This window comes from Trachypithecus francoisi, unplaced genomic scaffold (genome assembly GCF_009764315.1).
Source record: "Trachypithecus francoisi isolate TF-2019V2 unplaced genomic scaffold, Tfra_2.0 Lachesis_group8, whole genome shotgun sequence".
NCBI lineage: Eukaryota > Metazoa > Chordata > Mammalia > Primates > Cercopithecidae > Trachypithecus > Trachypithecus francoisi.
The window spans coordinates 63633156-63647798 of record NW_022681473.1 but is presented as its reverse complement, the minus strand read 5'-3'; the positions used below and the strand labels follow the sequence as shown (position 1 = coordinate 63647798).

Here is a 14643-nt window from a genome sequence, read left to right as displayed (position 1 = left end):
TTTGGGAGGCTGAGGCAGGTCGATTGCTGGGAGGCTGAGGCAGGTCGATTGCTTGAGCTAGAAGTTTGAGACCAGCCTGAGCAACATGGCAAAAAACCCAGTCTCTACAAAAAATTCAAAAATTAGTTGGGCATGATGGCGCACACCTATCTTCCCACCTATTCAGGAGGCTAAAGTTGGGGAGAATTGCTTGAGCCCGGGAGGTGGAGGTTACATTGAGGTAAGTTCATGCCACTGCACTCCAGCCTGGGTGACAGAGCAAGACACTGTCTTGAAAGAAAAGAAAAGAAAGGGAAGGAGGACAGGAAAGAAGAAGGGAAGGAGGAAGGGAGAAAATATATCTCAAAGACTAAACTCTTAAGCACAAAGAAATTATTTTGAGTATAGTACTTTTTTTCTCAATTTCATTTATTGATACCTATATCCTTCTCATTCTTTGCTTTCACATCCTACTTCTTTTTTTTTTTTTGAGATGGAGTCTCGCTCTGTCACCCAGGCTGGAGTGCAGTGGCCAGATCTCAGCTCACTGCAAGCTCCGCCTCCCAGGTTTACGCCATTCTCCTGCCTCAGCCTCCCAAGTAGCTGGGACTACAGGCGCCCGCCACCTCACCCGGCTAGTTTTTTGTATATTTTATTAGAGACGGGGTTTCACCATGTTAGGCAGGGTGGTCTCGATCTCCTGACCTCGTGATCCGCCCGTCTCGGCTCCCAAAGTGCTGGGATTACAGGCTTGAGCCACCGCGCCCGGCCTCACATCCTACTTCTTTTTTTTTTTTTTTTTGAGACGGAGTCTCGCTCTGTCGCCCAGGCTGGAGTGCAGTGGCCGGATCTCAGCTCACTGCAAGCTCCGTCTCCCGGGTTTACGCCATTCTCCTGCCTCAGCCTCCCGAGTAGCTGGGACTACAGGCGCCCGCCACGTCGCCCGGCTAGTTTTTTGTATTTTTTAGTAGAGACGGGGTTTCACCAGGTTAGCCGGGATGGTCTCGATCTCCTGACCTCGTGATCCGCCCGTCTCGGCCTCCCAAAGTGCTGGGATTACAGGCTTGAGCCACCGCGCCCGGCCACATCCTACTTCTTAAAAGAATTGCCTGTGCTTATTATCTATAGAATCTGACCTCCCACTTACTTTTTAGGCCATTACATTTGAGCTTTCCTTTCCTTTCCTTCCCCCTGTATCACTTCATAGTCTAAGCTTACCAAAATCACCAATGATATCTGTGTTGCTAACTTCAAAATGGACAGTTTGATTTCTCATTTTTCTTAATCTGTCAACAATTTTGTCACAATTGACAACTCCCTTTGTCTTAAAATGTTATCTTCTCTAGTCATCCATGATTCAACATTGTCCTGGCTTTCCTTCTGCCTTTCTGGCTATTCCTAGATTTTTTCATAGGTTCCTTTTTCTCCATCCCACAATTAAATATTCATTTTCTCAGATTGTTTGGCTATCTTATTTTTTTATTCTTTATCCTCATATAGGCATTCTCAATCACTTCCATGGTTTTACTTTACCACCAAATCATAAATTATTATCTTCAACATTGGGCCTAGCTACTACTGTGTAACCATATAACCTCTTTTCCTGTTTTGACATCTTTTTGCTATCTCACAGGCATCTCAGATTCAATGTTCCACTTATGTAATGTTGCTTAACAAACCACCTCAAACTTAATGCCGTAGAACAAGAGGGTTTTTACATTATCTCTCACTAACCTGAGTATTGGGTGGTCTCAGCTTAGCAGTTTCCCTTGGGGTCTCTCATGTGGTGTCAGTCAGATAGTGGCTGGTCCTGGCTTCCCCACTGAAGGGACTCTCTGTAGTAAGTTTGTTACTAGTAAGTCTATAATTATTTCAAAATGTTCAAAAAATAAATAAATGAAAAAAATTATGGCTACTAGTCACTAAAGCCTTTTGAATTATGTAAATACTCTAATCACTTAAGGAAGATAAAAAGTAAAAAACAGTCATCATTATTGTCCCATTTTTTTTAATAGGTTCTAGATGATCTGGAGTGTCATGGACCTGCTGTATCAGAACAAAGCCGAGCAGAGCTGGAACAGAAAATAGATGAAGCTAGAGAAAATATTCGTAAAGCAGAGGTAAGGTGGCAGCTAATTGTGGCATTTTGCCCAGGTCTAATGACACTGTCGCAACTGTGATATGCACCTTTAAAATTGAGTTTCTATACACACTGAGATGAAGGTGATTCACCATCTTCATTCGTGTCTACAGTAGGATTTTTTTTTTTTTTTTGAGACGGAGTCTCACTCTGCTGCCCAGGCTAGAGGTACAGTGGCGCGATCTCGGCTTACTGCAAGCTCCGCCTCCCAGGTTCATGCCATTCTCCTGCCTCAGCCTCCCGAGTAGCTGGGACTACAGGCGCCTGCCACCACGCCCAGCTAATTTTTTTTGTATCTTTTTAGTAGAGACAGAGTTTCACCATGTTAGCCAGGATGGTCTCTATCTCCTGACCTCGTGATCCACCTGCCTCGGCCTCCTAAAGTGCTAGGATTACAGGCGTGAGCCACCACACCCGGCCATCCACAGTAGTATTTGTTAAGTACCTGCTCTGTGGAAGGCAGTACATATAACAAAAAGATGCTGTAAAGTTTACAGTCATGAAACATTAAATACAAAAGATTTAAGTTACAATGAAGATACTAATTTTAAAATTTCTACAAGGTACATAATAAACCACAGGGATTAATGGTAGAAAAATTGATGTCGGCCGGGCGCGGTGGCTCAAGCCTGTAATCCCAGCACTTTGGGAGGCCGAGACGGGCGGATCACGAGGTCAGGAGATCGAGACCATCCTGGCTAACATGGTGAAACCCCGTCTCTACTAAAAAATACAAAAACTAGTCGGGCGACGTGGCAGGCGCCTGTAGTCCCAGCTACTCGGGAGGCTGAGGCAGGAGAATGGCGTAAACCCAGGAGGCGGAGCTTGCAGTGAGCTGAGACCCGGCCACTGCACTCCAGCCTGGGCGGCAGAGCGAGACTCCGTCTCAAAAAAAAAAAAAAAAAAAAAAAAAGAGAAAAAAAGAAAAATTGATGTATGTGTATCAATTTAGATATATATATATCAATTTAGATATATCTATCTCCTTATATCGATATATATGGAGATATATATACGTATATATTCATACATATATATTCAGAGCTTAGGAAATCTCCCCCATATGGAAGGTTCCCTGGATCCAGGGACATGAGCTGGGCTTTTAAGAATAGGGAAGATTTGGTTAAGCAAAGATGGGAAAAAATTTGTAATAGTGGATTTTAATTTTTTGTGGGGTCATGGGACCTTTGAGAGTTGTATGAAAGCTGTGAAACATTCTCTCCCACATACAAAAATATACATTTTGTGTACAGTGTTTAGAGTTCATATGCCTGAGGCTAATACTCCCTGCTGTAGATGGGGAGAGGTTGGGATAGGAAACAAGAAAGTATTAGCAAATGAGGAAGACACAGGGTGTAATTTGGTAGCTGGATATGATTAGAGTGGAGGATTTTTGTGAGGAAATGTGATAGAAAATAAGTAAACCTGTTGTGGTTAGGGCCAGTTCATGGAGGACCCGTGCACACACTATCTACTCAGCAGCAACATGATGAAGGGGTATGGAGGTAGACATTTATAAAAGACTGACACCATCCAGCCATCAAAAGATTATGTTCTTGTTAGAAAGGCATAACAAATGCCAGAAATAACTAAGATGGTAAAGCATAAGTGCTGAGGAGTGGTGCATTAAGTGTAGTTGAAGAACCCAGAGGACACAGAAATCACTCTGGGAGGGATTGTTTTGGGTGTAATACAGAAGAAGACTTAAGATGAATACTGGCAGATGAATAGTATTTGATTAGTCAGAGAAAAGGGGATAGCACAGACTTATGCCATGTAACTTCAAGTGGTAGAACTTGGACCAAAAGATGAAGGTAGGAAAGAAGTAGATGTGAGTTTAGTATTGGGAAATACTTTCTAGTAGTCAGATCTTCCCAAAGACAGAATAAGCACCCCTGAGACATAGTGTAGCCCTGTAAGTGTGTAAGAAAATTGTGGGCAAGCATCTTTCAGGGACCCAATACAAGGAATCCCTGCACTGGTTTAGGGTTAATCTAAACTAGTGGTTTTCTAGCACCCCCTTAGAACTCTAGAAGTTTTGAGGAAGTACTTCACTGGTTGTGGCGTGAAGCGAGAGGCAGTGTAGACAAGCATAGAGAATATGGGCATGTTTTTGGCACAGCCCCATGGAAGTGATCTGAATCAGAACAGGCTTGCCATCTGCCTAGGCTGGAGAAACCCCAGTAACCCCACCTCCACTTCATTCCTGTTCACAGTCTAATTGACAGCCTCCATAGTGAGGAGGGCAGGGTGTACAATGAATAGTCATTTTTCTCTTTGAATTCAGGGTCGTGTCTAAACTACTATCTTAGGGTGCTGGCCAAGTAGTGTTGGCAAGCCCTCACCTACTCTTAAGAAACACTGGCATGTGGTAGAAGAGTTATTCCTGTTGTTTGTTTCTCCACACTCTAGATGAAGCCAGTTTTTCAGAGCCTTGGTGGAACGGGAGTAATTATTTTGAGACAAATCTCAGAGGTTTTCTGAAGGGTATTTCATGTATTTTCCATTTCCAGGCTCCATATGTGGTGTCACCGACTGGTACCCTAACTCCACAAAACCTCCCACCATCCCCAGTAGTAGCAGCAGTAGGTATTAGGCACACAGAGTCTTCATTTAGGCCAAATGACCTATTATTTCCATAGTATGCCAAACTAGACTGTGTGTGTTAGTTTCAAACTAAAAATATGAAGTGAAATTCTCATACCACAATGTCTCACCTTTTCTAATGCAAGTATTTAAGTCTACATTCTCAAAGATAGTTTTCTTATCAAGAATGTTGAATATAGTATGCTGAAACCATGACAGCAGATCCGTTTTCTCAATTTGGAATATCTGTAGTATTTAATTAATTTTACTGTTAGCATAAAATAATCTCTCACTTGGTTTCCACTTATCAGATACAAAAAATAACCTAAGTAAAATTAGCCAGCAAATATGAGGGCATATTTATTGGGGTAGTACTTACAGGATTATCATAATAAAATTTTTGGATAGACTGGACCATGAGAGTCTTCAAAGGAATTAACAATAATGGTTTCTGCATATACCCTTTTCCTTTCTTCTGCCTGTATGTCATTTGCATTGGTTTTTCTCTTTCATTCGATACTTTATTTATTATAAATACCTGTACAAAAGAGAGAGCACTGGTTATATAAAAATGTGAGACCTCATTACTGCAAAGTTAATGACGAGAATGACCCTGATATTAAAACAAAATGTTTAGGCCGGGTGCGGTGGTTCATGCCTCTAATTCCATCACTTTGGGAGACTGAGGTGGGAAGCTCTCTTGAGCTCAGGAGTTTGAGAGCAGCCTGGGCAACAGATGAGACCTCATCTCTATTAAAAATGAAAAGAAATTAGCTGAGTATGGTAACACGTGCCTATAGTCTCAGCTACTTGAGAGGCAGAGGCTTGATCCTGGAAGGTTGGTCTGCAGTGAGCCATGATTGGGCCACTGCACTCCAGCTTGGGCAACAGAGCAAGACTATATATATATATATGTGATCTTTTATATATATATATATATATATGATCATATATATATAAGATCTTATATATAAGATCACATGTATACACACATACATATATTTCATATATGTATTTCTAATCACATTATTTCCAAATTTACATTACCTCTGGGCCTGTTACTGTGAGGTTTCACTGTATTCATGCTATGTTAGCAGACCTCTTGACTGATTGCTTTTGTTTTTTACTGAAAATATTCAAACTTACAGAAAATATGAAGAATAAACATATATTTCCTAACATCTAGATTCAACTATTATATTTTGCAATACTGGCTTTATGTGTTTGTTAGATTGACCCATTAATTATGTTCTATAAAATGGAAGTTAGGTCTTAAGGCCTGATTAGAGAGGCAGGTTAGTGTTTTAGGCAGAAATAGTTCATAGATGATGTGATGTTTTTCATCACATAAAGAATCATAATACCAAGTTGTCGGGCTATTAATGATACTAAGAGTGGTCGCTTGATAAGGTGGTGTGCTACCAGATCTTTCCACGATAAAGATTCTTTCTTTCCTCTTTGCAATTACCAAGTGCTAGCACCTCCAGTGGTGGTGAATGGGTATTTTTTTTCTTGGGTATTATTATGACCTCATCAAAAAAAAAAAAAAATTTTTTTTTTTGAGGCAGGGTCTCACTTTGTCACCTAGGCTGGAGTGCAGTGTCACGATCTCAACTCACTGCAGCCCCAACCTCCTGGGTTCAAGCGATTCTCCCACCTCAGCCTCCTGAGTAGCTGGGACTACAGGTGCACTCTCCCATGCCCGGCTAATTTTTCTATTTTTTTGTACAGATGGGGTTTCGCCATCTTGCCCAGGCTGGTCTCAAACTTGTGGGTCAAGCAATCTGCCTGCCTTCACCTCCCAGAGTGTTGGGATTACAGGCGTGAGCCACTGCCCCCGACTTGGCAGTCATTTTAAACTTAGCCATTTGAGTGTGTGTGTAATGGTATCTCACTGTGGTTTTGAATTGCATTGACTACAGACTCGTGACATTAACTAACTATGCTGAGCATCTTTTTATAAGTTTTTTGGCCAGTCATATATCCCCCTTAATAAAGTATCTTTTAATATCTGTTGCCCAAGTTTGGATTGGTCTTATTACTGAGTTATAACAATTCTTTATGTTTTCTGGATACTAGTCATTTTTTAGGTACATGTATTGCTAGTATTTTCTCCAGTCTTTGGCTTACCTTTTCATTTTCTAAATTAGAAACTTTTAATTTTGATGAGATTAATTTATGAATTTTATCCTTTATAATTAGTGTTTTTTGTGTTCTAAGAAATTTTTGCCTGATCAAGGTTGTGATATATTCTCTCATGTTTTATTCTAGAAGTGTTATAGTTCAAGCTTAATTCCTTATGGACTGTGATCCGAAACATTTCTAGTTAAATTGTTGAGGTCTGGTATGAGTTAAGGGTCATGTTTGATTTTACTTGGTTGTTGTTATTGTTCTTTGTTTGTTTTTCCAATACAGAAAGCCAGTTGTTCCACCATCACATTTGAAAGAATATGCTTTTCCCATTACCTTTGCACCTGTATTGAAAACAACTTATCATATATGTGTGAATATTTTCAATTTTATTCAGTTCCATTGGTCTATATGTCTATACTTATGCCAGTATCACAGTCTTAATGACACTGTAAGTCTTGAAATCAGATAGTATAATTCCTCCAACACTATTCTTGTTTTAGAATTATTTGGACTATTCTCATTGCCATCAGCTTCTACAAAAAAAACAAAAAAACAAAAAACTGAGGGCATTTTGATTGGGATTACATTGAATCCACAAATAATTTGAGGAGAATTGACTTCTCAACAATAATGAGTCTTCTAATTTATGAACATGATGTCTCTCTCCATTTATTTAGGCACTCTTTGTTTCCTTTTTTGGCTTCTTAATTTTTTTTTTTTTTTTTTTGAGACGGAGTCTTGCTCTGTCGCCCAGGCTGGGGTGCAGTGGCCAGATCTCAGCTCACTGCAAGCTCCGCCTCCCAGGTTTACGCCATTCTCTCGCCTCAGCCTCCCGAGTAGCTGGGACTACAGGCGCCCGCCATCTCGCCCGGCTAATTTTTTGTATTTTTTTTTAGTAGAGACGGGATTTCACCATGTTAGCCAGGATGGTCTCGATCTCCTGACCTCGTGATCCGCCTGTCTCGGCCTCCCAAAGTGCTGGGATTACAGGGTTGAGCCACCGCGCCCAGCCCTTAATTTTTTTATTGATACAAAATAACTGTACATATTTATGAGATGCATGTGATATTTTGATACATGCATACAGTGTATAATGATCAAATTAGAATAATTAAGATATCTATCACCTCAGACATTTATAATTTCTTTGTATTTAGAACATTTCAAATCTTATAGTTATTTTGAATTATTAACTATAGTCACCCTGCTAAGCTATCAAACACCAGAACTTATCCTATCTGTCTGTTTACTTCTTTCTATTCCCCAATCTCTCTTCTTCTTCCCTACAATCCTTCCCAGCTTCTGATAACCATCATTCTACTCTGTACTTTTTTTTTTTTTTTTGAGACGGAGTCTAGCTCAGTCGCCCAGGCTGGAGTGCAGTGGCGTGCAACACCATGCCCAGCTAATTTTTTTACTTTTAATAGAGACGGGGTTTCACCGTGTTGGCCAGGCTGATCTCGAACTCCTGACCTCAGGTGATCTGCCCACCTCAGCCTCCCAAAGTGCTAGGATTACAGGCATGAGCCACCACAGAGTTGTAATATCTTTCAACCCTGTACAAGCTCTAGGAATTTTTCAGTTCATAGTTCTACTGTAGATATTCTTTTCTTAGTAGTTATTGTTTGCCTGTCCTTCAGGAGTTCCACCTGACATCGTTTCAACTTATTATAGATTTTTATCTATTTAGTATATTATCAATTCCAGTTGTCATTTTAAGTTCCATATTATCTAAAACTGGGAGTCCATTCAACTGACTTATGTGTACTTTTGACATTACCCCCATTAGTCTTTGAATACTTTCTTCCTAGCACAACAAGCTATCACAGGTTCACCTTATATTTTTCCTGCCCAGACTTAGAATTAGCTGTTTCTCCAAGAAGCTCTGATTCTGTTAATAGAAAATGGTATTTAGACACTAAGGCCTGGACTGTGAAGGTGCTTATTGTTCTAAGTATCGCTTTCTTTTTTTAATCTTTTCTTTGTTGTTAGAGCTAGGGATAACTTTTTTTAAATCATGTGTTCATGTTGGTATTTCCAATTAACATGGACAATTAGAGGGATTTTATTTATTTTTAGAGACAGGGTCTCAATATATTTCCCAGGTTGGAATGCAATGGCTATTCACCGGCACAATCATAGTGTACTATAGCCTTGAACTCCTGGACTCAAATGATCCTCCTGCCTCAGCCTCCAAAATCATTGTGACTACAAGTGCATGCCACTATGCCTAGCTAGAGGGATTGTATTGAACTTATTTGATTTCTTTGATTTTACATTTATTTATATCCTTTTTTCCTCTTACACCAAAAAGTTTTATTCCTAATCATATTATCATAATATTTTATGTGCTTCATATATTTAAAAAAAATTTTTTTGAGACAGAGTCTATGTCACCCAGGCTGGAGTGCAGTGGCACTCATTACAGCCTCCACCTCCCAGGTTCAAGCAATCCTCCCACCTCCATTTCCCAAATAGCTGGGACTACAGACATGTGCCACCGTACCCAGCTAATTTTTGCATTTTTTGCAGAGACAGGGTTTCCCCATGTTTCTCAGACTGGTCTTGAGCTCCTGGGCTCAGGCATTCTACCTGCCTCAGCCTCCAAAGTGTTGAGATTATAGTGTGCCCAGCCTGCTTTGTATATTATAGAATAATAACTGCAGTATATATTAAGCACTTTCAGAACTACAACATGAATATTGCTATTAATAGTAAACTATTGAGTGAAAGTTTTAGATTTCTTTGTAATTCTCTCTGAATGTAGAATAAATATATCTCTAAGACATTTTCTGCTTCTTGTAATAGGTTACTAGCTTATATAAGACTACTTTAGATTACAATATTAATCTGGGGTAAAAATATTAAAACAAAAATTATTTAATAGAACTGGAAAATGACCCAAAGCATGTAAAACCTGGAGAGGAATTTCTCCTTGAAAGAACAGGACTATACTTAGTGACATTTCCATTATATAGCTCTACATCTGTAAGGAGCAGCACAACCAGAATTTAAGCAGAACCTCCATCTTACTGGCCTGAAGGTGGATGTCATTTGGAAAGCCCTTCCAAATCCTTGGCTGATACCTGAGTACACATGTGGAACAGAGACTCCAAGGAGCTTGGCAGGAAACAATAACTGAAAGGCAAAAAAATCCAGGAGAAATTTTAGCTGTTGCTTATCACAGGAGAACAAACACTAATCATTAAAAAACTGAGGTGGCAAAACCCCATCTCTACAAAAAATACAAAAATTAGCCAGGCATGGTGATGCACGCCTGTAGTCCCAGCTACTCAGGAGGCTGTGGTGAGGTAGGAGGATGAGCCCTGGAGATTGAGGCTGCACTGAGCCATGATCGCACCACTGCACTGCAGCCTAGACAACAAAGTCCAGACCCTGTCTAAAAAAAAAATGAAGTGATTATATTAACGTTAGACAAAATACGTTTTAGGACAAGGAATATTAAGAAGGATAATACATAATGATTTTTTAAAGATATTTCATCAAGAATATATTTCAGTCCTGGATGTATATATAATAATAATGTTACAAAATACGTAAAGCAGAAACTGGCAGAACTGAAAGAAGAAATAGACAAATCTACAATTGTAGTTGGAGACTTCACCATCCCTCTTTCAGTAATTGATAGAACAAGAAGATAGAAAATCAGTAAGGATATAGAAAATGAACAACATCATTAACCAACTTTACGTAATTGGCATTCATCGAACTCTCCACTGCATATGAGTAGAATATATGTTCTTTTAAAGTACACATAGAACATTCAACAAGACCATACACTGGACCATAAACCTGTTTCAATAAGTTTAAAAGGATTGATATTATACATAGTAAGTTCTTGATTAATTAGACTTATATTAAAAATCCATAATAGAAAGATGGCTAGAAAATACCCAAATACTTGGAGATTATGCTGTTCAAACACAGTAATCTGTTGCTGCATTTGAAAACCACCCCAAACTTTATGGAAAAAACAACAGTGGTTTATTATCTGTTGCCTTTCTGGGTGCTGACTGTGCATTTCCTTTTATTCTTTTATTTTCTTTTGAGACCATCTCACTCTGTCCCGCAGGCTGGACTGCAGTGGCACAACCCACTGCAGCCTCAACCTCCTGACCTCAAGCAATCCTCCCACCTCAGCGTCCCGAATAGCTGGGACTACAGGCATGTACCACCAAACCCAGCTAATATTTTATTTTTATTCTTTATAGAGACGGAGTCTCGCTATTTTGCCCAGACTGGTCTCAAACCTCGAATTCCTGGGCTCAGCAATCCTCCCACCTCGGCCTCCCAAAATGTGGGGATCACAGGTGTGAGCCACTGTGCCAGACCAACTAGTCATTTCTTTTTTTTTTTTTTTTTTTTTGAGACGGAGTCTCGCAGTCGCCCAGGCTGGAGTGCAGTGGCCGGATCTCAGCTCACTGCAAGCTCCGCCTCCCGGGTTTACGCCATTCTCCTGCCTCAGCCTCCCGAGTAGCTGGGACTACAGGCGCCCGCCAACTCGCCCGGCTAGTTTTTTCTATTTTTTAGTAGAGACGGGGTTTCGCCGTGTTAGCCAGGATGGTCTCGATCTCCTGACCTCGCGATCCACCCGTCTCGGCCTCCCAAAGTGCTGGGATTACAGGCTTGAGCCACCGCGCCCGGCCCAACTAGTCATTTCTTTTGCTGGTTTTGCCTGAGATTACTCAAGCAATTACATTCAGCTAGAGGATCGGCCAGAGGGCTGGGCTCATCTGCCATGGCTGGGCCTTTTCCCCTGTGGTCTTTCATCAGCATATAGGTTAAACTGGACTTCCCCAGCATGGTGACAGCATATTTCAAGAAGTCAAGTCGAAAGAGCACTTACTGAGGGTCATCTGCTTCCATTAAATTGGCAAATGCCCCACTAGCCAATGCAAATCACATGGACAAGCCCAGAATCATGGTGGGAGTAGACTACATGGATACCAGGAAGCATGATTATTTGGGAACCTTTAATATAACGGGTTACCACAGTTGGTATGACCGTGATTAAATCATTTTTCTCACCTATAAAATGGAGTTTAGGGGCTAGGCATGGTGGCTAACACCTATAATTCCAGCATTTTGGGAGGCCAGGGCAGGAGGATCATTTGAGGCCAGGAGTTTGGTACCAACCAGGCAACATAGCAAGACCCCACCTCTACAAAAAACTTTAACATTAGCTAGGTGTGGTGGCACCTGCCTCTAGTCCCAACTACTCAGGAGAAATTCAAGGTTACAGTGAGCTATTATTGCACCACTGCACTCCAGCCTGGGCAGCAGAGCGAGACCCTGTCAAATAAATAATAGCTAGCTAGCTAGCTAGATAGATAGATAGAGTTTATAATATTGACCCTGATAATTGTTTTGTGGATTAAATGAAATACATGATGATATAGTTTCTAGTACCTATGATAAAAGCTGTTTGGAGCTTTTTTTTAAGGTACCAAACATGGAGTAGCAAATACTATTATCTACCATTATTGATTCTATTCTACAAGTAAAGCACTGTCCTAAATAGTAATACAATACACACAGTCCTTGTCCTTAAAGAAGAGATATGTTGAAGGCAAATGAATTAAGTCCAGATTAGATTTGCAGACTTGAAATTCAACTATAGCTTTACACTTATATGTGCTTATGTTAAATTTTGTGTTAAAATCTAGGTAATTGACTGTGTTTATAAACCAAGATTATGTATCCTAAAATATCTGGATTTTTTAAATATTATTTTTAAAAGTTCTACCTCTTTAAAGGTTCTAAAAATGATTTGGTCAAGTAGCATCTGGAATGCCATCAAGTTTACCGAGAGCTATGCTCTGAAATTTTTTAATCAGTTGGCAAGTCATGAAAATTCATTTGAGAACACTAGAAAGTTCTGCTTTTAGACAATTTTTAACTTATAAGCAACTGAAACCCTAAAGGGAAGATAGCAGTGTTTAATTCTGGAACTGCAGTCAATCTGAGTTGGCAAATACCATGTTTATCTGTTGTTTGGTAAAATACTGACAAAATAAATCTTATAAAAACTAGATTACTTGAATAACTGCTTTGAGAAAATAGAATGTACTGAATACTTCTCTCTTTTCTGCTTCCACAATTAAATGTCTTGCATATGTGATTTCTAAGAAAGAGCTTGTTGGTTCACTCTTTTAAAAAACAAAAATAAAAACATTTCTTTGTTTTAAAATGAATACTAGAGGTCATGCACAGTGGCTCACACCTGTAATCCCAGCATTTTGGGAGACTGAGTCAGGAGGATCACTTGAGGCCAGAAGTTCAAGATCAGCTTAGGCAACATAGTGAGACGGCTGTCTCTACAAAAAAATTTAGAAATTAGCCAGGCATGGTTTCATGCACCTGTAGTCCTAGCTACTGGGAAGGCTACAGTGGGAGGATCACTTGAGCCCAGCAGTTCGAGGCTACAGTGAGCTATCATCATAACACTGCATTCCAGCTTGGGCAACAGTAAGACCCTGTCTCTTAAAAAAGCAAAAGCATACTAGAATGGTGGTAGGGCAAGTGGATATCCATATGCAAAAGAATGAAGTTTGACTCTGTTAAAAGATAAACTTAGGCACATTAAATTTTTTTTTGTTTGAGCAAATAGCAATAATTACTTGGGCAGCACCAGATCATATGCAGTTCAGAGTTCTACCAATGGAACACCAGAGGCATGCTTTTATAGGGTGAACTCAGAAGCAAAACAAAGCAAATATTTGATTGGTTAAAGTGGCACAGTAGTAGCCTTTTTTGGATCATTCCAGTGGAAGGTTTCTAGTTAGAAGGTAGTTGGCAGTTTTTGATTGGTTAAGCTTCAGTTTTGTTTTACCATTTATACTGAGTTGAGTTTTGGTTTGCTTACATAGGAAGCTGGGATGCTGGAGCTGCCTCAGTTTAATGACCTTCCAGTTAATTATCTTAACAACCCCACTTCACATCATATATACAAACTAACTCACAAGGAACACCTAAATGTAACTGCGAAAGCTAATAAACTTACAAAAAAAAAAAAAAAACACAGGGGTAAGTCTTTGTGGCCTTGGATTAGTTTCTTAGATATAACACTAAAGCCTAAGCAGCAAAAGAAAAACTAGATAAATTAGACATCATCAAAATTAAAACTTTCATGTTTCAAAGGACACGGTCAAGAAAATGAAAGCCCACAGAATGGGGGAAAATATTTGCAAATCATGTATCTGATAGAAACTTGCTTCTAGAATATATTAAAACTCGTAATAATAAAAAGGCAAAGAAAAATACTCAACTTAAAAATAGGAAAAGGATCTGAATAGACGTTTCTCCAAGAAGATGTATGAATGACCATAAATAACTACATGAAAAGATTCTCTCTTTCTTTTTTTTTTTTTTTTTTGAAACCGAGTCTCACACTGTGGCCCAGGCTGGAGTGCAATGGCCTGATCTCAGTTCACTGCAACCTCCACCTCCCGGGTTCAAGCGATTCTCCTGCCTCAGCCTCCTGAGTAGCCGGAATTACAGGCACTCGCCACCACGCCCGGCTAATTTTGTGTATTTTTAATAGAGATGGGGTTTCACTGTGTTGGCCAGGCTGGTCTCAAACTCCTGACCTCGTGATCCACCCACCTCAGCCTCCCAGAGTGCTGGGATTATAGGCATGAGCCACTGTGCCTGGCCTAAGATTTGTAACATTAATAGTTATCCAGGAAAATGCAAACAACAGTAAGATACCACTTTATACCCACTAGCATGGCTAGAATCAAAAGGCAGACATTAACAAGTGATTACCAGAATGTGGAAAAACC

At 39.9% G+C, this 14643-nt stretch overlaps 1 protein-coding gene across 1 annotated transcript in view; it reads left to right on the top strand.

Annotated features, from left to right (window-relative positions):
- Positions 1–14643, top strand: part of FCHSD2 (FCH and double SH3 domains 2) — a 332679-nt gene that overhangs the window by 279477 nt on the left and 38559 nt on the right. Inside the window, exon 12 of the mRNA XM_033206003.1 lies at positions 1995–2099. Coding sequence (XP_033061894.1) covers positions 1995–2099 — 105 coding nt within the window. The remainder of the gene's footprint in view (positions 1–1994; positions 2100–14643) is intronic.